Here is a 19,710-nt window from a genome sequence, read left to right on the forward strand (position 1 = left end):
TTACACTTGAAATAAAAAGTACCAGTCATTGAGTGCTTACTCTGTCAATAGACACTATGCTAAATGCTTTTATGTATCTTTTCACCAAGTCCTTATAACACACTTGAGAGGTAGGAGGTATTTCCCATATTACAAATAAGAGTAAATTGCTCAAATTCATAAAGCATGTAAATGATGGACTTTGGATTCAAAGCAGGATCTTTCTGACTCTGAGGCTCATGTTCTTACTCAATATACTACACTGACTTCTAACTGAGCTCTAAAAGAACTTGGGTGACTTAGAACTGTTGGCCACTAGAATCCCAGCCTCCAGACCATAAGTCAGCCTACTTTATTAACTTATATTTAAGTCTAAATACTTGTGTACTATATCTTTGGGCATATTACCTTTAGTCCTTGCCCTCAAGTAGCCCAATCTAGCAAGAGACAGATGAATATAGAATCTGAGAAGTGCTACCATGACAGATGGAGCGGTTAATTCGGCTTAGACTTCTAAGGAGGGGGCTTAGACTTCTAAGGAGGGGGCTTAGACTTCTAAGGAGGAGGCTTAGACATAGAGAAGGAACATGTTAGTAAGAGAGGGCATTCCTGACTGAGCAAACAAGTAAAGACAAAGGAGAGAGACACTGCACTGTGGGTTTAATGAGAATAACCTGGGAAGACTGGGCAGGCAAATGAGAGCGAAGAGAGAATATCTGGCTGGGTCCAGGTAGTGAAAGCAGTCACAAGAGGACCCCATTAATAATTAAATGTTTGGAGACATTTAAGTTGTTTAATTTATAAGTTCTGATTTATTAGATAAGTACTGATAAAATATTTAGAGAAATGTTCAGTAGATCAGTAAGATTAAGCGTTAAAGTTTATTAAAAAAATTAATGATGATAAACGGGCACCCCCATCCCTCCCCTAGTTGAGAAACAGAATGACATGGGGAAAAGAGAACCCCTAGACCAGATTTAAGGTCACAGAGACTTTCCTCATATAAACACTAGGTTCTTGTGATCTCATGACTTAATGGTTAAACTAGGTTTGTAAAATGAGAACTAACTATACATGGTAAATAACAGCCCCTTGGCTAAGACAAAACTTCAGAAAACAGTGGAAGCTTTCTAAATGTTCATGTCAATAGCAGTCTGACATTATTTACTTTTATACCTTTAGTTTCTCTAAATAAGCATGGTTCCAGTACCACAAAAATATTTATCAGTCACATGAAAGCATTTCAGTACTCTTGCAACCTGAACAAGAAGATGAAATATTTCTCCCTAATCAGTTTCCTTTTTTGCTTTTAATTTTTGGCTGCATTGTGTGGCATGTGGGTTCCTAGTTCCCTGCCCAGTATCAAACCCATGCTTCCTGCAGTGGAAGCACGGAATCTTTAACCATTGGACTCCCAGGAAAGTCCCATTAATTAGTTATTTTCAAAAGGCCATTTACAGGTTAAAGTTCCCCTGTCTTCTCCCTTTAAAGGATTAACCTTTCTTCCAGCCATAGTTATTTAAAAAATCTTTATTTAGTATATTCTCTTCTTCAGAGAATAAATTTGATAAACATAAGTTGTAAAATATTGTAGCAGTAGTTTTTTGATAGGTAATTTGATTATTAATAGTTATAAATACAAAAAGATTACCAGAAATAAGACATTATTTCTCATAAAACTTCAGGAAAAACTTGATTATTAAAACCCTTGTATCTTACAAGTTTTGCATATACAGTTTCAGCTCTTCTCAATAAGGCACCTGCAATAGTTAAAAAAAAAAATTGCTACTGCAGCCTTGCGGAACACCTCTTAGTGTTGTGTTGTTTCTCTGGCAAAGTACATTGTTAATCAAGAGTCATATATTTACAAACATCCTAAATTCTAAGAATAAATATTTGGAGGGACTGGAATAAAATCATAAATCCTCAGATTAACCATAGTGGCCTCTCATGAATTACCTGAATTTCATAAAAACATGAAGTGTTAACACAGAGGTGGAATGGCAACTGATTTTATGAAAGCTCACACATTGAAACACATGAAATTTCAAGCTGTTGTGTGGAGCTATTCTGGTACCAGGCAGCATCCCCTCACTGTATACATAGCAACTAGCTACTGGGTTTCTTAAAGCCAAAGTAGTGATGGTTTTGAAAATCAATCAATTGTCCTTTGCCCTATCCATGACTCAAAATGGAGGATGCTTCCTGTCTCTTGATTCCTTTTAGCTTATTTAAGATGAGCCCTGGAAAGGAAAACAATCACTGCGTGAAATGTGGCCTCCTGGAGTATCATCTTCTTACAGCAGATACCCTTGACGACAACAGGAGCCTTTCAGTCAGCCAGATTGCAACAGGTTCCAAGTCAGTGTACTCTGTAGTTCCCATGCTCCTGGAGGACATCATGCAAATTTCTTCTTGGTAGCTGTGAACCTCTCCATGTACTAAAAATCATGAAAGAATTATGCATTACTATGCCTGAGACGGTAATTATTGGTTATTTAGGATTTTTTTTTTAATGGTTATTTAGGACTTGATGATTCTTTTTTCTTTAGGTTTTTATAGTTCTTCATTTCCTACAAAATCTACTTATTTTAGATGGAGATTTAAAGCACATGGTTTTATGGAGTTTTTTCCTCCTTATATCCTAGTAGGAAACCTATCAAAAGGTAAAGATGCTTTACAATAAGCTGTTTAGAGAAGAAAAAAAAAATCACCTTGGAACAATACCATTTGGCTGATTCTCAGAACCCACCTCCATATTGGGAACAAATCCTACTGACATAAACAAGATTATACTGTACATACATCCTGCATCTGTAAACATTTATGTGGGTTACTTCACCTTTCTATTCTCTGGAACAGGAACTAGAAATGCAGAAGTACAATAATACATACCTTATCATAGCCTTCCAGTTCTCGAAGTTTCTTAATTTCAAAAAGGTTGCCTTCCACAGCAAGCAGACAGATCTGCGAATCACTGAGGATGCTCTGTGGAAGCATACTGAGCTCAAGACAGTTCTCCTCCAGACGAAGAACTTTAAGACGAGGACAAGAAGATATCTTCACTGAGATCTGAGATATCTATTGAACAACAGTTTTTTAAAAAGGATAATAAGAAAAAGTACAAGCACTATAGTGATTATTTTTTACTAAATTAAAAATCTTTACTTGACTATTTGTCCTAGTTCTTTCTTTTACCACCCCCATTTTCTCACTACCCACTCATTCCAGAAGCCTCTTGTGTTACCCAGCTTCTGTTACTACTCCTCCAGTTTTTTTTTGGGAAAAACTTTTGAAGGTCACCAGTGGCTTTTTTTTTTGGAGAAGGAAATGGCAGCCCATTCCTGTATTCTTGCCTGGAAAATCCCATAGACAGAGAAGCCTGGTGGGCCCCAGTCCATGGGGTCACAAAGAGTTGGACATGACTTAGTGACTAACACAACACACAAGTGGTTTTTTGGAAACAAAACTGATAATAAAAGCACTGTTCATTATAGAAAATTTGAGAATCACGAGTTTAAAGAAAACAGCTACCTATAATCCATCACTGTAAACATTTTGGTAAATTTACTGCCAATCTTTTATGTGTACATAGATGCCAACCACTTTTCTGCCAAAGTCAAGGATTCACTGACCTCATTCCCTGTTGCAGTTGACTGTGCTGTCTATCCTTTCCTTGAAACTCCCTCTTATACATACTAAGTGCTGTGGGGTTTGGTTTTTTTTTTCCTATTTTTTGAATTATTCCGGATTTTTGGCTTCCCTTCTTGTTTCTATGGGCATTTTCCAAGCAGCAGTCCCTAGTACTTAATATTTGATTTTTCTAAACTTTATCCTAGGAAAGCCTGTTCATCCTTAAAGCTATCCCTTCTGTTAAACTATGTATCAACATTCATTTCTGCTCACCTGTATTTCCTTTCCTGTGTCTCTGATTTTCAATAAAATAACTTCGGATGCTTCACCATCGTGCCCATTCCCAAGAGCACCACTCTTCTTTTAACTCTTGAGTGCAATACCAAGCAGTTATCCTTGACTTACTCACCTCTTCTGCCCTTTAAATGTGCCAAGTCACCTAGTTATAGTTACTTAGCCCAGTAATCATCTCAGACCTCCACTGGGACCTAGTTAAAACTCAAATTCTCAGGCCCTACCCCAGAACTACAAAATCAGAAACAATGAGTATGGGGGCCCCATGATCTCTTAACTAGCTGTCCAGGTTATTCTAATGCACACTAAAACCTGAGAACCATTGATTTAACGGAGCATAGGAATGTAGAGCAGGTGTTCAACTTGCTTAGCCAATTTTTTCTCCAAATATTCAGAATGTTTTCCCTAAAAGCTCAAGAACATAAAATAACTACTTTAAGGAAAAGATAAGACCAGGCCCCTCAAAGACTGAATATCATCCTAAAGGTCAATACAATCTAGAATAGTTTTGAAGAATAAAACTTAACTGCAATCTTTGGAATGTCCTACATCTCTATGCTGTCCAATACAGTAGCCACTAGTCACATATGGTTACTGAGCTATTGAAATATGGCTAGTGCAGCTGAAGAAATGAATTTTTTTTAAGTTTAAATGAATTTTAATGGCTATGTAGCTACTGGCTACTGCAATGGACTATGCAGATTTAGAAGCACAGACTAGAAAACCAAAGACGACCTGGTCTCACCGTGATTATTTCATCATTTGTGCTTTATTTCTAGATCAGATATTGTTTCTCCAGTCAGATACATGTTAACCAAAGAGCTTCTGAAGTTAAACAACTTTCAAATACTACAATTAAAGCTATCCAACAAAGAAATGAGTGATCTACAGAAATCTATCACTGATGGTTTTTCAGCAAAAGCAGGATACACTTGACATGCCAAAGAAAAATGAATGACCCCTGATGTCCAACTCTGAGAACTTAGGAGTTTAAGCCTCTTTTCTACTCTATCTTCCTGACATAGTTCCTAGATAGTTCCCTGACATAGTTGCTAGATAATCAGAGGTATTTGAGGACTACCTGAAGAACTCGTTTCCTGAGACAGGTTTCAGTTTGGATATTACCTCCCATTATCTATCTCACCCTCCAAAGAACACCTACACAACAAACACATCCAGTGTCTCAACTAACTGCATGGTATGTTGGGCTTTGAAATTAGTCCAGTCCATAGAATGTATCTCTCTTCTAACCTCTGATACCCCCTCCATGAATATAGTGTAGAGAACAATTGGTTATTCAGGAGACTGCAAACCAACATAACACACTGTAGAAAAAAAATTGTTAAGCTCTAGACCTGGTTCTGGTTGAGGTTGAGTTCAATGACTTGCAGCTCCCCGACTATATCAGGTATGCTCCGAATCTGGTTCTTGGAGAGATCCACTACATCCAGGTGCCGTAGGCTACACAGCTGCGATGGCAGAGCTCTCAGCTGGTTCCCAGAGAGGCTCAGGGTCTTAAGGGCAGATAGTTGCCCAAAAGTAGATGGCAGCTCTCTCAATTGATTGTTGTTTAGGCTTAGTGTCTCCAGTTTCTTCAGATTGCATAACTCGTCAGGAAGAGCAGCTAGCAAAGAAAAATGTAAAACCTGAATCTGATACAGCTGAAAAACACCTTTGATGAAGTTTTAAAAAAAAACTATATGGCAGTCTGTTATGCCTCTTGTTAAATATACATAGGCTTTTCACATGTTGCCCCATTTTTAAGTATTGCATCTTTACCAACATAGTCTGCAGAAGGTGAGGGTGCCATCAAAATGCAGGAAAACATTATGTTTATAATGGGCTCCTTTTGTGAAGAAGCCACTGCACAATCCCACAGCAGTTTTGTGGGATTGGAAGGCCCTCTCCTTCCCATACCATCTGTCTTTCCAAATTAGCAGCAAAATTAACTGTTTACAGTACACGCCAAAGGTAGTCCCTTTCAAGTCCAAATTAACTTCCTATCAATCATTACCCCACCAGAGGAGGCTTATAGGTGTAATTCTAAGAGACAGAACGCCTCGAGGATTCTGCCATTCTCCAGCCTCTGTAGTTCCCTGAAGCTTGTAAGAAACCCCCCCCCCAAAAACAAACAAAAAACCCCACCTTTTTTTGTTGTTGTTAGATTCTGATACATTTACTTGAATACCAGTTTAATAACATTATAATTATACTCCAAATTCTATTCCAAGAGAAAAACCACCCTTCTTAAAGCCGATCACTAGCAAAACTCCCAGGAGCAAAGGCCATACTTAATTTGTTATTGTTCAAGGAGAGGCTCTTCAGCAGAGTAAACTTCCCTATGATCACAGGCGGCAGATTCTCGATCTTGTTGTTGGACAAGTCGATGGTCCTGAGATTGCTTGTCAGCTTCTGCAACTCTGAGGGGAACTGAAGAAAGAGATTCTCAGAGCAGAGAAGCGCTTATCTATTAACCTCACCGCCCGCGATCCCTCTCCCTTTACACTCCTTGGTCGGATCCCTCCCAGGTCTCACCTCGGTCAACCCACGGTCCTTAAGTTGAAAGACACCAGTCTTCTGCGCGGTTTCCACATGAGCGCGGAGGGCACTATTTCCCATCCTAACTCCAAGGCTCAGGTCCCTGCGGGAAGGAAGCGCAGCTGTTACCACTAGGTTCTAGCCGGCACCCAGCTACCGCGTCGGCCTCCCGGCTGCGTCTCAATCCCCAGCTGTCACCTCCTGCCGATCCCGGGATCTTGGAGGCCAGCTTAAGAGTGGCAAGAAAGAAAGAGAAGAACGCCAGGCCCTGTCGATTTTGCAGCTGATCCGAGGCGAGACGCTGCTAGGAGTTGAGGGAAGATCAGGGATCCCCGAACTCGCCTCGTACCGCTCAGCTCACGGCAGGTTCGGCAGGGGAAGACCCGGGATCGGCGCTCACTGGGATGCGCTGCCCAGGCTTCCGCACGGGCGGAAACGCCCTGTGACGTCATCGAGGCGCGCGGTGCGTTCCACTCACTCTGCGCGCCACCCGGGAAGGTGGCTCACAGCCATGGCCGCGGCGAACCCCTGGGACCCGGCTACCGCGCCAAACGCTGCTGGGCTACTGCTGGGCCATCTCATTACATCGGAGTTGGTTACTGAGGTGCGTGGCGACGATGGCGTCATTAAGGAGGTGTACCCGGTGGCGACAGAAGCTGGCTGTGAGGTGGTGGTGCCGGAGTGGGTGTTGAGAGTGCTGGCTGGAGGCCGATAGGGCTACTTGCTGGCAGAAGTGACTGGGCCGCAGTGGGTTATGCAAAAGTGGGGCTCTGAGTAGATGGTGTTTCAAGTGTCCGGCAGGCGAGATATCTCAGGTCAGTTCGTGGGCGATAATAAAAACTACTGTTTACCCGCCTTTTTTTCAATCCAGTGATAACCGCCTCTAGATTGTATGGATGGCGGGGTTGGGAAATAATGGGTAGATAGTTAAAACGGACGTTCCCAAAAGATGCTCATTGTGTAAAATATTGAAGTCTTACGAAGCGCTGGGTCCGGGAGGGCGCGAAGGGAAGCACGCATCTTTACAAGCTAGGGAGTCGCGGGGCTGGGGGGTGGGGAGGGGGTTATTGGCGAGAAAGATCCCGAAAGGCCTGGATATGAATGGCAAAACATAACCACAGCACTCCCCAATTCTCATCTTCCTCACTTCTCTCCTGTGTTTTCTTCCTACCAACTTGTCTAGGGCTCTGGGAGATAGTGAAGGACAGGGAAGCCTGTCATGCTGCAGTTCTTGGGGTCACAGAGTCAGACAATTTGTATAGTACAGTTCTGTAACAAAGTAATTTGATAAATTCATACTATAAGACATTTGGGATTTGTCAGTCTAGAATGTATTGGTAGAAGATAAACCAAGGGAATAAGTCTCTGGTGAGTTAGGCTGCTGATTGCTTTGGGGAGGATCTACCTTGTGTCCTTCAAGTAAGGCTAATTAGACATACTTGTTTTGCCTACAGGTAAACTGCTAATCCATAGCTCCTTAAAACCATCTTATAATCTTACTACATAGCTAGATCCAATGAGGAAACTTCTCAGATTTGTAGCATGATTCTACTTTAAGTAAACTGTACATATAAAAACCTATTTTTATTATAAGGATTTATCATTCTTTCAGAATGATGTATTATATGATCACTTTAAACAGTCTATCCATTAAGTACACATCATCCCATGTGTGTTAAAAATTAAGAGTAATGCTTAAAACTGTGTGATATGATATGATACAACACTTCTAGAAAATATAGCTTATTGAAGCTTTGTTCTGTTTTGATCTGTCCATTGGAGAATGGTTTAGTGAAAGAAAGGTAGGGTTAATTGTCTATAGGATAATACGGGATACTGCTTTGGCTTATGCCCTGTTGTTGTTCTTATTCTGTGACCCCAGGAACTGCAGCCTGCCAGTCTTCCCTGTTCTTCACCATCTCCCAGAGTTTGCTCAAATTCATGTCCATTGAATTGGTGATGCTATCTAACCATCTCATCCTCTTCTTTGTCTGCCTTCAGCCTTTCCCAGCATCAGGGTCTTTTCCAGTGAGTCGGCTCTTTGCCTCAGGTGGCCAAAGTATTGGAGCTTCAGCTCAGCATCAGTCCTTCCAATGAGTATTTAGGATTGATTTCCTTTAGGATTGACTGGTTTGATCTCCTTGCAGTCCAAAGGACTCTCAGGAGTCTTCTCTAGCACCGTAATTCAAAAGCATGGATTCTTTGGTGCTCAGCCAGCTCTAACATCCATACATGACTCCTGGAAAAACCATAACTTTGACTATATGGACCTTTGTCGGCAAAGTGATGTCTCTGCTTTTTCATACTCTGTCTAGGTTTGTTGTAGCTTTCCTTCCAAGGAGCTTCATGGCTACAGTCACCGTCCACACTGATTTTGGAGCCCAAGAAAATCTGTCACTGTTTCCAATTTTTCCCCATTTGCCATGAAGTGATGGGACTGGATGCCATGATCTTAGTTTTTTGAGTGTTGAGTTTTAAGCCAGTTTTTTCAGTGTCCTCTTCCACCCTCATCAAGAGGCTCTTTGATTCCTCTTCACTTTCTGCCATTAGAGTGGTATCTGCACATCTGAGGTTGTTGATATTTCTCTTAGTGGCTTTGTGAAAGTGTTAATCACTCAGTTGTGTCCCACTCTTTCATGGACTGCAACACCATGGACTGTAACCCTCGAGGCTCCTTTGTCCATGGCAATCTCCAGGCAAGAACACTGGAGTGGGTAGCCTTTCCCTTCTCCAGAGGATCTTCGTGACTCAGGGATCAAACCCAGTCTCCCACATTGCAGGCAGATTCTTTACTATCAGCCACCACAGATGTAAGAAGTCCTTACATCCTAGATATTCCTTACATCCTAGATATTCTGGCAAACTTTTGAGTCACAGTGCCTTGATCTGAGCTCCCTCTACTGGCAATACATGAGATAAGGATCCGGACCTAAAAAAACCCCTCAGAATCTATTTTCTAATAGAAAGGAAGAGTACTACACATGCATACACACATAGTCTATTTTCTGTGTACTGCTCTCTTCCGCACTTTGCTACCATTTTAGAGCGTCTCTGTTAATGCTGCCTCCCTTTTAATGTCCCTAGCTAGAATTCAGTATGAAGAAGAAAGGACAGAGAAAAAAAGAAAGGATGCTCACAGATACAAGCATAAACAGATATGTAGATATAGATACCACAGTGTTATCAGGATTTTTACGTGAATGTCTAGACATGAATGTCCTGGATTTCAACTTCTTGTACCTAGCAGCAGAGTAAACAGAAATACCCTAAACAGATGCCCAGTGGCATGTAAAGTTCATATAATATATAACGGTAGTTGTCAATAGTAAAGACTTTCGAATTTTCCAATCCCTGCTTTTTTTTTTTAAGGTGTTCCCTAAGTCACAGTCCTCAAAACAGAATTTCCATTTACTAGAGGAATTTGACTGTTCTTTCTCTCCTCTCTCCTTTTCTTGAAGATTCTTGTTTTCCCTCTGGTTTCTCTTGCATGTTTTTGGATAAGCTCCATTACCCTGTTGTTGAACCCAAGAGTTTACTAGTTTGCAAACATGCAACCAAGATTAGTGTACAAACATGGAAGGATGAAGAGGTACCAGAGAAGGAGGAAGTTACATTGAGAAATAGGAGATGTTTTACTTTAATTTACCTTCTTACCTTTAATTTACTTCTGAGAGCAGAAAGAGTCAGGCCAATATAATGGAAATGCAAATTGAACGTATTCTCATTTCAGCCCTGTTACACATTGGCAGTATAAAGTTGAACTAATACTTAACCTCCCCAGTCCTCAGGTTTGCCATCAGTAAAATATCCTGTGTTGTCTACCTCGGTGAATGACATAACTATCTGTCCAATCACCTGAAGCCGAATCCTTGGGAGTCATTACTGACTTGACTTTATTCCTCATTCCCTGTATCAACTAGGACTTGTAAATTCCATCTTCTTAGGAACTAATATCTCTCCCTCCCTTTCCTTTTTAACTGCTACTGACCTAATCCAGTCTTATCTTCTCACTGGGTATGCTGTGGCAGCCACTTGTCTAAATATCCAACCTCCAGTCCAGCTCTACTAATTTTTTGTCTGTTTGATATTGTTGGCTCATTACCAGAGTAGGTTGGGGTTTTTACCCCACAATGTTGTGAAACTATTTTCAAACTTTTCTTTATTATCCCCAATGGAATCCCTATACTCATTAAGCAGACACTTCCCACTCCTTCCTCCCCCATCTCCATTAATTTTATTTTCCATACTATCTCCATTTACATTTCTAAAATAGGTATTATATATGATTATGTCACTTCATCAGAAAACTTTAAATTGCCCTCATTTTCTGCCTTATGATTGCTTATTATAGCTATCAAGATCTCCCATGATTATGTAGGAAACTATGTTTCCAAATTGATCTTTCCCTTTTCACATATATGTTAGTATTAACTCACAGTTACTGAGTATTTGTAATGTCTAGAATACCTTTTCCTTACCATCCATCATGAGCTTGTTAAGGGCAGAGAGCTTGTTTCATTCATCTTTGAATCTTCCATTGTCTAACTCAATGTTTATAAAATTGATTATCATTATTCAGCCAACTTTTGCCATGAAGAGCCATAGAGTAAGTACTTGAGGCTTTTAGGTCCATAGGGTCAACTAAGCTATTTTAGTATGAGAACAACATGAGATAAGTAAATGAATGAACAAAGTTGAGTTTCAGCGAAACTTTATTTCTGGACCCTAAAATTTGAATTTCATTTAATTTCCATGTGTCACAAAATATTTTTCTTTTGATTTTTTTCTCCAACAATTAAGAAACATGAAAACCATTCTTAACCCTTAAGCTACACAAAAACAGGCAATGGGCTGTATTTAATTCATAGGCGGTAGCTTCCCAGCCCCTGGTCTATATGGTATCTGAAGTTCTTTCCTGTGCCAACATTCTAGAAAAGAAAAAGAGAATAGAAAAAACTATGGATGAAGCCAAGGGATGAAAAAGAGAATGTTCTTATTCTATGGTAACCTGCAATTTTAAAAAGTGATATAACAGACTGAAAGGATATAAAGGAAGTGGGGCAAGGGGGTAGGCTTTTTACAAGAATAATTATGCCTGGACAAAACTATTCCTTTATCTGAGAGAGGAAGAATATGGAAAGAGACAATATGAATGACTTGTAGCCAACAGAGGTCATTTAATGAATCAGATGAATGATTCTGTGGCCCAGAGTGTTTTATTTTAGCCCCTAATCAGCAAGGCCTAGTAGACTAGGTCTTGGTCATTTGTGTAGAAGTGGTTCTCTAGCAAACTCAGCCTTAGAATTCTCTGGTAAACTATCAGTAGTGCCAATCTGGTGTGCATGATGCTTTAGGAAATAATACAAAGTGATTTTCTTTGTTTTTATTATTTTTTAAATATTTGGGTAAAGGATTTCTGATGGTGGAGGTTTTAAAAACAGGAAATACACATTGCTATTATCCTAATCTGTACTTCATTTTTCAGGGGGAGTGTTGGACATATCCTCATATTTTAGATATGTGCGCATGCTATTCCAGTGCATACAGAAACTTTTTCTGACATACTACTACTTACTTTGTCTGTTCACTTACCAATAGGAAATGTTAAATATATCTAAGAAATCAACTTCTTGCTTTGTGAACTTCTCCAGACTACAGCAGATCACAGATATTCAAGCTGAAATCTACCAGGTAAATTTTGCTGGAGTTTCTACTTTCCACTTCTACTAAAGGAAAGCATCTTAATTGATTCCAACAATTTCCTTGCAAGTAGAATGGTATCTAGCACATAGCTGCGTAGGCTTTTCTTTGCAGTAGTTAATAACAATAGTAATCATAGTAGTAATGAGTAGTAGCAATAGCAGCAACAGGGCTTAAACACCAAAATGAAAAGCTTCCATAACAAGTCATCTTCCTGCTCCCTTTAAATATTGCTGAGTTAAAGATTGTCCTTTTTTTAAAATCAAAGTTTAAGCTTTTACTTCAGGTAAGCTAAGTGGTATTTTTGTTTCTAATGTAGAAAAACCTGGAAATTGAACTCCTAAGCCTAGAAAAAGATGCAGCAGATGTTGTCCATCCTTCCTTTTTGGGTAAGTGATTTAATTAAATGAGTAATCATTCGAATGTCAACTTTTTCTTAAGATTACTTTAAATAAGCACTAGGCTACAAGGTTATGATAATTTTTCCAGGTATTATGCCAAAGCTAACAAAGTCAGCTTTTCTGTGGGCTTAGCTATTGCAAATAGCATAAAAAGTGGCTGAGGTAGGAGCTCCTCAGGGTCAGTAGAGCTTAAAAGACAAAGGCTGAAGAATCTTACAGATGAAAGTATCCTAAAGAGACATGATAGCTAAAGCAAAGGGTAACCATGGATTGAATATTTGATTAGAAAAAAAATTTTTTGGTATAAATCACATTATTATTATGCTATTTGGTGATGTTTAAATATAGGCTGCATTAAATATTGGTAGTATTGTACCAATGTTAAATTATCTGAATTTAATAGTAGTGATTTGATTCTCTTATATAACTACACTTGTTGTTACATTAGAGAATGTTCCTGTTTGGGAAAATACATGCTAAAGTTTTAGAAGTAAAAGGTCATGACATCTGCAACTTACTCTCAAATTGGTTATGAAAAATATATGTATGTGAGTGTAAAGAAAGAGAAAAAATGTAGCCAAATGTTGGTTCGTGAGTCTAGGTGAAATGTATATGGGAATTCAGTCAGTGAACTTTTCTTGAAACTCTTCTGTAAGTTTGAGATTTTTTTTAAATAATAATTTAAGAGTCAGTTGATAGCCATTAACTGAATTCTCGGGAAAATACTGACATAAAAGTAGCTGATAGGACGAATGTTTACTTTTTAGTGTTCATATAGAATATTAGAGGCAAAGACTTTATGTGAAAAATATGGCTATGGCTATAAAAAGTAGGAATAGAATTGGAAAACACTAAGAATTTAGCACTAGATTGGGTAGTCAACAGGAAGAGTAAGAGAAAATATTAACAGTTGAAAATGAAACTAGTGTTGGGTATTAAAGATAGCAAAGGGGAGATATTTAGGAGAGAAGTGGTGGGATTGATTTTTGATGTTGATAGTGATTTCAAAACTTGTCCTGTTGCTAACTATAAATTCTGATTCTGGTTTGTGTAGCTCAGAAGTGTCATAGTCTGCAAAGCATGAATAATCATTTGGAAGCAGTGCTAAAAGAAAAGCGGTCCCTCAGGCAAAGACTGTTGAAACCCATGTGCCAAGGAAACTTGCCTGTTGAAGCTGTTTATCACAGGTTAGACTACAAAGTAGACATTAACAGTTACATGTTTCCTGCCGCTGCTGCTGCTGCTAAGTCGCTTCAGTCGTGTCCGACTCTGTGCGACCCCATAGACGGCAGCCCACCAGGCTCCACAGTCCCTAGGATTCTCCAGGCAAGAACACTGGAGTGGGTTGCCATTTCCTTCTCCAGTGCATGAAAGTGAAAAGTGAAAGTGAAGTCGCTCAGTCGTGTCCAACTCTTGGCGACCTCATGTACTGCAGCCCACCAGGTTCCTCTGTCCATGGGATTTTCCAGGCAAGAGTACTGGAATGGGGTGCCATTGCCTTCTCCCCGTGTTTCCTGAGGGTAGTTTTTGTTTAGACTAGTAATTATTTCATAGCATAATTCATTGAATAGTATATAAGTGATTATATCTATTATTAATGCTGATACATTAAACCAGAAAGAAAACCCTTTACTTTAAAGAATTATAGCAATGGTGAAGACAAAGGCATTTCTTTTGCCAGTGTCTTGGAAATTATAATCACTTTAATGAAAGAAATTAGATTCATAACATAGTAAGGTAGATAAAATCATTTTTATTGTGTATAGACAGTTTTCTGTGATGTAAATTTATTATTATGTTAATATCTCTCTATAAAAATTCTGTTGGGGGAGTTTAAGCAGGGACAGATGAACACAGGGTCAACTAAAAGGAGGAAAATTACAATTCTGATCTTACCTGTGCTGACTGTAGGCCTCAAAGCCTTGGGCAAATGACTTAAGTTTTTACCTTAGCTTCCCATTCCATAGAAGGGGCATGCTCTCTTTTTCTCAAAGGAGTATGGGAAGTATCAAATTGAAGGTGTAGGTTATTAATAATAAATAATAATAAAGTTAAAAAGCAGGCATCTGGTGATCTGATTGCTTTCTCCAACCAGTGTCTTACTAACTGACCCTGAGCTGATCAGTTTCCTTTAAAAAAAAAAAAATTATTTATTTGGCTATGACAGGTCTTAGTTACAGCATACAGGATCTTTAATTGTGGCATGCAGGATCTAGTTCCCTGACTAGGGATGGAACCCAGGCCCCCTGCATTGGGGAGTGCAGAGTCTTAACTGCTGGACCACCAGGGAACAGTATTTCCTCTTAAGTGTCAAATCTTTTACCTTACAGTCAAATAATAGATACACAAATCCCATGCTTGTGAACATATTCAGTACAGTAAAATATCATTAATATATATACTATACATTATAAATATCAGAAGAACTAAGTAATAATTTGAAGGCATTTTGCAAATACAAAGATTTAAAGTAGTTTCATGTGTAGGCTATTTCAGTGAAGCACATTTATCCTTGTTGTCTTCACCGTTCACCAGGAATATGTGGATTGAAAAGGAATGAGGTTTTACCTAGAGAAATTTTTTTACTTATGTGAGAAAGTGATTAACATTCATGTTTGTGTAACATTAGACACGATTAGTGTTGTCTCTGTCTGTTTTTCTGTTTGGATGACAAGCTAATTCCTGTTTAAAATGAAAGAGAAGAACCTTTTTTATCATTGACATTTCCATGAATGCAGAAAGGTTATTTAATGACTCATTGGGTAGATTGTAATTCTCTTATTTCATATTAAAAGTTCTAATTAAAGGGAAAAAAGAAAACACAAAATATCTGAAGTGGAAAAAAAATAGTTGACTTTTTTTTTCTCCTTCCTTCAGATACATGGTGCATTTGCTGGAACTGGCAGTAACTTTCATTGAGCGATTAGAAGATCATCTTGAAACAATTAGAAATATCCCTCATTTAGATGCAGATCTAAAGAAAATGGTGAGTATTACCAATAGCTTTAGGTACTTCATCTCCTTTCACCTTGCTTATAACTATCATTGGTTATTTTATACTAGAATCTCAAATGTGTGATCTCCCTGTTTAACTTTTTGATGGCTAATATTATCAGTGAATTATTTTTTTAATCAGGATGCCTTTTTTAAAATTTATAAGTCATTTTACATTGTTTAATTCTAATATTTAATAAATCTGTTATCTTCATTGTGCAAGGAACTATGCTATATATATCATGAGAGAGAAACAGATATGACCAGTACCTTCCTTCAGATTCTCAAGGTTTGGTGAGAGAAAATATAAGATACTTTTTACTTTATAGTATTATTTGCACAGTGAGTACAGCAGAGAATGATAAAGAAGATGCTATCTACTAAGCACAGAAAAAGGGGTAATTACTTTCATTTTAAGAAGATTGGGACTAGAATAGCAAGTAGGAATATTTCAGTAAAGTTTTAAATAGGAGTTAGAAGCAAGCTGCATCTTGAAGAATCAGTGAAAAAAGCAGTTTGAGACAAGACATGAAAATTAGAGAGCATAGGTATTTGAGGAAAGAATGGTACTCCAGTTGATTTTTAAGGGCATTGAGAGGGAGATTGGCACAGGGTTAGTTCATGGAATATTTTGAAAATCAGACTAAGAAGTTTAGACTTTGAGTATTGAGGAACTGTTGGATGGTTTTTTCATTTGTTTTTAGAGTAGTGCACAGAGGGTTGATTTACTTAATCAGAAATGTAGTTAAATCATGGAGAAAATAACGGTAGAGTAGACTGAGCCTTGTCACTCCCAGGTATGAGCATAGCATCAGTATCACCTGGAACCTTGTTAGAAATGCAGAACTCCTTCACCTTAGACCTTCAGAATCTGAATCTATAGTTTAACAAGTTCCTCAGGTGATTTCTGTACACATTAAAATTTGATGAGCTGTGGGTTAGAGGACTATGCAGAGGAACCAAAGGCAAGAAACTTGGAGAATAAATACAGTTGTTCAGATGAAAGATTTAAAGCATCTGAATACAAAGGATTGTGCTGATTATTTTAGATTCTGGAGGTCAAGCTTCTATCACGAGGCTACTATTTGGACAAGTGACACATCCAAGGAATGAAGTTTCTAGCCTTGGGGCCTTGAGGATGAGTAGTATCAAGAGATTAAAGAAACCAATAAGTTTGTTTTCTGACATGTCTTATACAGAGAGTAAATGTTTAGTCATGGTTTGTTGAACTGTAGTTAAATGGAGTTTGAGATACTGAATATGCATCTAGATGGAGATTTCCAGAAAACTGAAATGTAGGACTGAACTTTAAGAAGGTTAGTTTGACAGTATAGACTGAGTGTCATCTGCATGAAGGTGATTAGTAAAGAGAAAGGAGAGTTGAACTCACAAAGAAAAAGAATGTGTAGGAGATTTAAGGAGCCTTTGTATTAAGAGGCTGGAAAAGATAAGTTGTTAACTTTTGGTGTCATAATTCTTATGATACAGTAATGATGTATTAATGAGAGACATGGTTTCTCTCCTGTTTTCCCCTTCTTTCATCTGTTACAGAGCACAGCTTTAGCGAAGATGGATATTTTGGTGACTGAGACAGAAGAACTGGCAGAGAATGTACTCAAGTGGCGAGAACAACAAAAGGAAGTTTCCTCTTATATCCCCAAAATATTAGCTGAAAAAAATTCTCTTCATAAACATGTTATAGTGCCTCCTTTACCTGTTACTTCTAAAGTTAATGTTCAAACTATTAATGCCAAGTAATTATCAACTGTTTATTTTTATTTAATTATATGTAATTGTGTGAAGCCCATTTCTAGGCAATTATAACACAGGTATTTATAGACTTTGCCACTAGTCAAACTGAAAGAGCCCTCTTTATATTGAAATACTAAGATTCCAAGTTCATTAAGACAAAACTGAATTTTCTTTTGTTTTCCATGTATTTTTGTTCCAGTTTTCAGTAAAGCTCAAATGTAAGTATGGCAGTTTATTAACATGAGTGCATTAACCATATCTTAGGTAGCAGACTTTATTATGTTTTTTAAAAATGCATGTTTTTGAATTAGAAGAGTCTAGAATCTCAAAGTATGTTGATTATTCCTGTGGGATTGTCACTAAGTGTGCAGAAGAATAACAGCAGATCAGACTTCGATCCTTTGAAAGGCCTGCTTGAAAAGTTGGACCTTGGCTGGCATCTGGAAACTTAGATTCCAAGAGGCTTCCCTCCACTCTTGTCAGTTAGAGTTGCTTTCTGTGACTAAGGTGTTTGTACAGTGTGGTTTGTGCTAACACATGCTTTCTTCCTGGGAATCTAGAATTTGGATATATGCTAGGCAGGATGTACCTATGTGAATAGCCCACAATAACAACCCTGGCACAGCTTGTTTGTTTTGTATTGATTTGGCCCTGCTGTGTGGCTTGTGGGATCTCAGTTCTCCAAGCAGGTATTGAACCCGGGCTGTTGGCAGTGAAAGCATGGAGTCCTAACCACTGAGCTGGAGTTCCCTGGCGCGGCATCTTTTGCTTCTGTTTGTTTGTTTGTTTTTGGCACTGCATCTTTAATGAGGTTTTATGGTAGACAACCTTTCACACATGTCACAATTCGGTTGCTGGAGGAATTAAGCACATCCTGTGGGACTCTACTGGCAAAGGACTCTGGAAGTTTGTGCCTGCTTTCCCCCCAGACTTTGCCCTGTACACCTTTCGCTTTGCTCTTCTGCTTTGAATGCTTTTGCTGGAATAAATCATAGCTATGAGTACAGTGATGTGCTGAGTCCTATGAGTCCTCCAAGCATCTCATCAAACCAGGGTGGCAAGGAGAGAGGTTATGGGGACCCGACATATGAAGCAGTTCCAGAGGGTATTCACTGGCAGCCTTAGAAACAGGCCAAAAAGCAAAGTAGAGCAAAGAAAAGAAAAAGGCACATTATGGTAAAACTTTGAGAGGTTTTACCTCACAAATTGCTCAGATATTTTACATATCAGAGTTTATTATGCATACAAAAGAGACTGGTATACTAAGTCTTAGGATGTATTTATTTGTATCAGGAGTAAAACTACTCTTGGCTTCTTTTCAGACTTAGGGTTCTCTTTTGCTTTAAATGTATGCTTCAGTATTTTTATGCTGTTGCATTCTCTATCACCGGAATTCACTCATCCTTGTATTCAGCACACTCTTAAAGACAAGAAGACCTCAACATAGTGGATGAGTTAAGTAGTTGTCCATAAGGAAACAGTATCATTACCCAAAACTATCCTGCTAAAACAACATGTTTTGAAGCCTGTTTTGCTGACCTTTGCAACTGGGGTATAGAAGAGTTGTCATAATGTCTTGAATATTGCTGAACATTGCCTAGACACTTTAAGCAAAACTTTTAGTTGCATTTCATTAGAAATCCGTTCAAGCCCATTCTTGGTTTCAAACATCTTACTAGGCATTTTCTTCATGTAATTTCATATATGTATATATGAGGATATATATTTTTTATGTCACAGTTATTGATAAATATGATTTAAGTATTATTTTTGTTTTTTTTTTGTCTTTTATGTCTTTTTCAAAATAAATAAACCTTTAGTTTCTAACTAAAACTTTGTGGTCCTTGTCTGAATTCTGTATTGAAAGGACAGATACTTTATTTAGCATACACAGTTAAAAGTATAAGGATACAGGTTATCTGATTCACAAAAGCTTCAGGTAAGTTGAGACTGAGGTCTACTAAAGAGAAAAACTAATTTAGTACTATGCTGAAGTCAATAAGTGTGGATCAGTTGTTCTTTTCCCCCAGCTTCTAGACACGTAGATACTATCAATGTTGTTTAGTCACTAAGTTGGGTCTGACTCTTGGGAGCCCTATGGACTGTAGCCCACCAGGCTCCTCTGTCCACGGGATTTCCCAGGCAAGAATACTGGAGTGGGTTGCCATTTCCTTCTCCGGGGGATTTTCCCAACCCATGGCTTTTGCGTCTTCTGAATTGACAGACAGATTCTTTACCAGGGGAAGCCCCATGCGTGAGTGCTCAGTTGCTTCATTAGTGTCTAACTCTTTGTGGCCCTGTGAAGTGTAACCCACCAGGCTCCTCAGTCCATGGGATTCTCCAGACAAGAATACTGGAGTGGGTTGCCATGCCCTCCAGGGCATCTTCGCAACCAAGGGATTGCATTGAGTCTTCTGTG

The 19,710-nt window shown here is 38.6% G+C and overlaps 2 protein-coding genes across 5 annotated transcripts; one reads left to right on the top strand and one right to left on the bottom strand.

Annotated features, from left to right (window-relative positions):
* Positions 1-768: 768 nt before the first annotated feature.
* LRRC57 (leucine rich repeat containing 57) lies at positions 769-7,011 on the bottom strand. Of its 4 annotated transcripts, none has more exons than XM_069596101.1 (6): positions 6,643-7,011; positions 6,442-6,547; positions 6,198-6,336; positions 5,262-5,530; positions 2,875-3,060; positions 769-2,420 (listed from the first exon to the last, which is right to left on the bottom strand). In XM_069596101.1, exons 2-6 carry the CDS (start codon positions 6,523-6,525, stop codon positions 2,379-2,381), a joined length of 720 nt encoding a protein of 239 aa, XP_069452202.1. In that variant the 5' UTR covers positions 6,526-6,547; positions 6,643-7,011; the 3' UTR covers positions 769-2,378. The 4 variants fall into 4 exon arrangements, with proteins under 4 accessions (XP_069452202.1, XP_069452203.1, XP_069452201.1 ...); XM_069596102.1 differs by having other exon boundaries at positions 6,794-6,897; XM_069596100.1 differs by having other exon boundaries at positions 6,787-6,889.
* On the top strand, positions 6,478-19,124 carry HAUS2 (HAUS augmin like complex subunit 2). Its single transcript, XM_069596104.1, has 6 exons — positions 6,478-7,048; positions 12,043-12,135; positions 12,464-12,533; positions 13,600-13,732; positions 15,423-15,531; positions 17,091-19,124. The coding sequence occupies exons 1-6, from the start codon at positions 6,956-6,958 to the stop codon at positions 17,295-17,297; spliced, it is 705 nt and encodes a 234-aa protein (XP_069452205.1). The 5' UTR covers positions 6,478-6,955; the 3' UTR covers positions 17,298-19,124.
* Positions 19,125-19,710: the final 586 nt, after the last annotated feature.

This window comes from Ovis canadensis, chromosome 7, assembly GCF_042477335.2.
Source record: "Ovis canadensis isolate MfBH-ARS-UI-01 breed Bighorn chromosome 7, ARS-UI_OviCan_v2, whole genome shotgun sequence".
Classification (NCBI taxonomy): domain Eukaryota; kingdom Metazoa; phylum Chordata; class Mammalia; order Artiodactyla; family Bovidae; genus Ovis; species Ovis canadensis.

What these genes read in the sequence shown, in the direction of transcription:
- LRRC57 (XM_069596101.1), bottom strand. Translation starts at nt 6,525, where the DNA reads ATGGGAAATAGTGCCCTCCGCGCTCATGTGGAAACCGCGCAGAAGACT. An exon ending in AGGACCGTGGGTTGACCGAG is followed by an intron (nt 6,337 to 6,441) that starts GTGAGACCTGGG and finishes CTCTTTCTTCAG; the next exon opens with TTCCCCTCAGAGTTGCAGAA. An exon ending in TCAACCTCAACCAGAACCAG is followed by an intron (nt 3,061 to 5,261) that starts GTCTAGAGCTTA and finishes GTTGTTCAATAG; the next exon opens with ATATCTCAGATCTCAGTGAA.
- HAUS2 (XM_069596104.1), top strand. Translation starts at nt 6,956, where the DNA reads ATGGCCGCGGCGAACCCCTGGGACCCGGCTACCGCGCCAAACGCTGCT. An exon ending in TGTCCATCCTTCCTTTTTGG is followed by an intron (nt 12,534 to 13,599) that starts GTAAGTGATTTA and finishes TGGTTTGTGTAG; the next exon opens with CTCAGAAGTGTCATAGTCTG. An exon ending in GTTGAAGCTGTTTATCACAG is followed by an intron (nt 13,733 to 15,422) that starts GTTAGACTACAA and finishes TCCTTCCTTCAG; the next exon opens with ATACATGGTGCATTTGCTGG.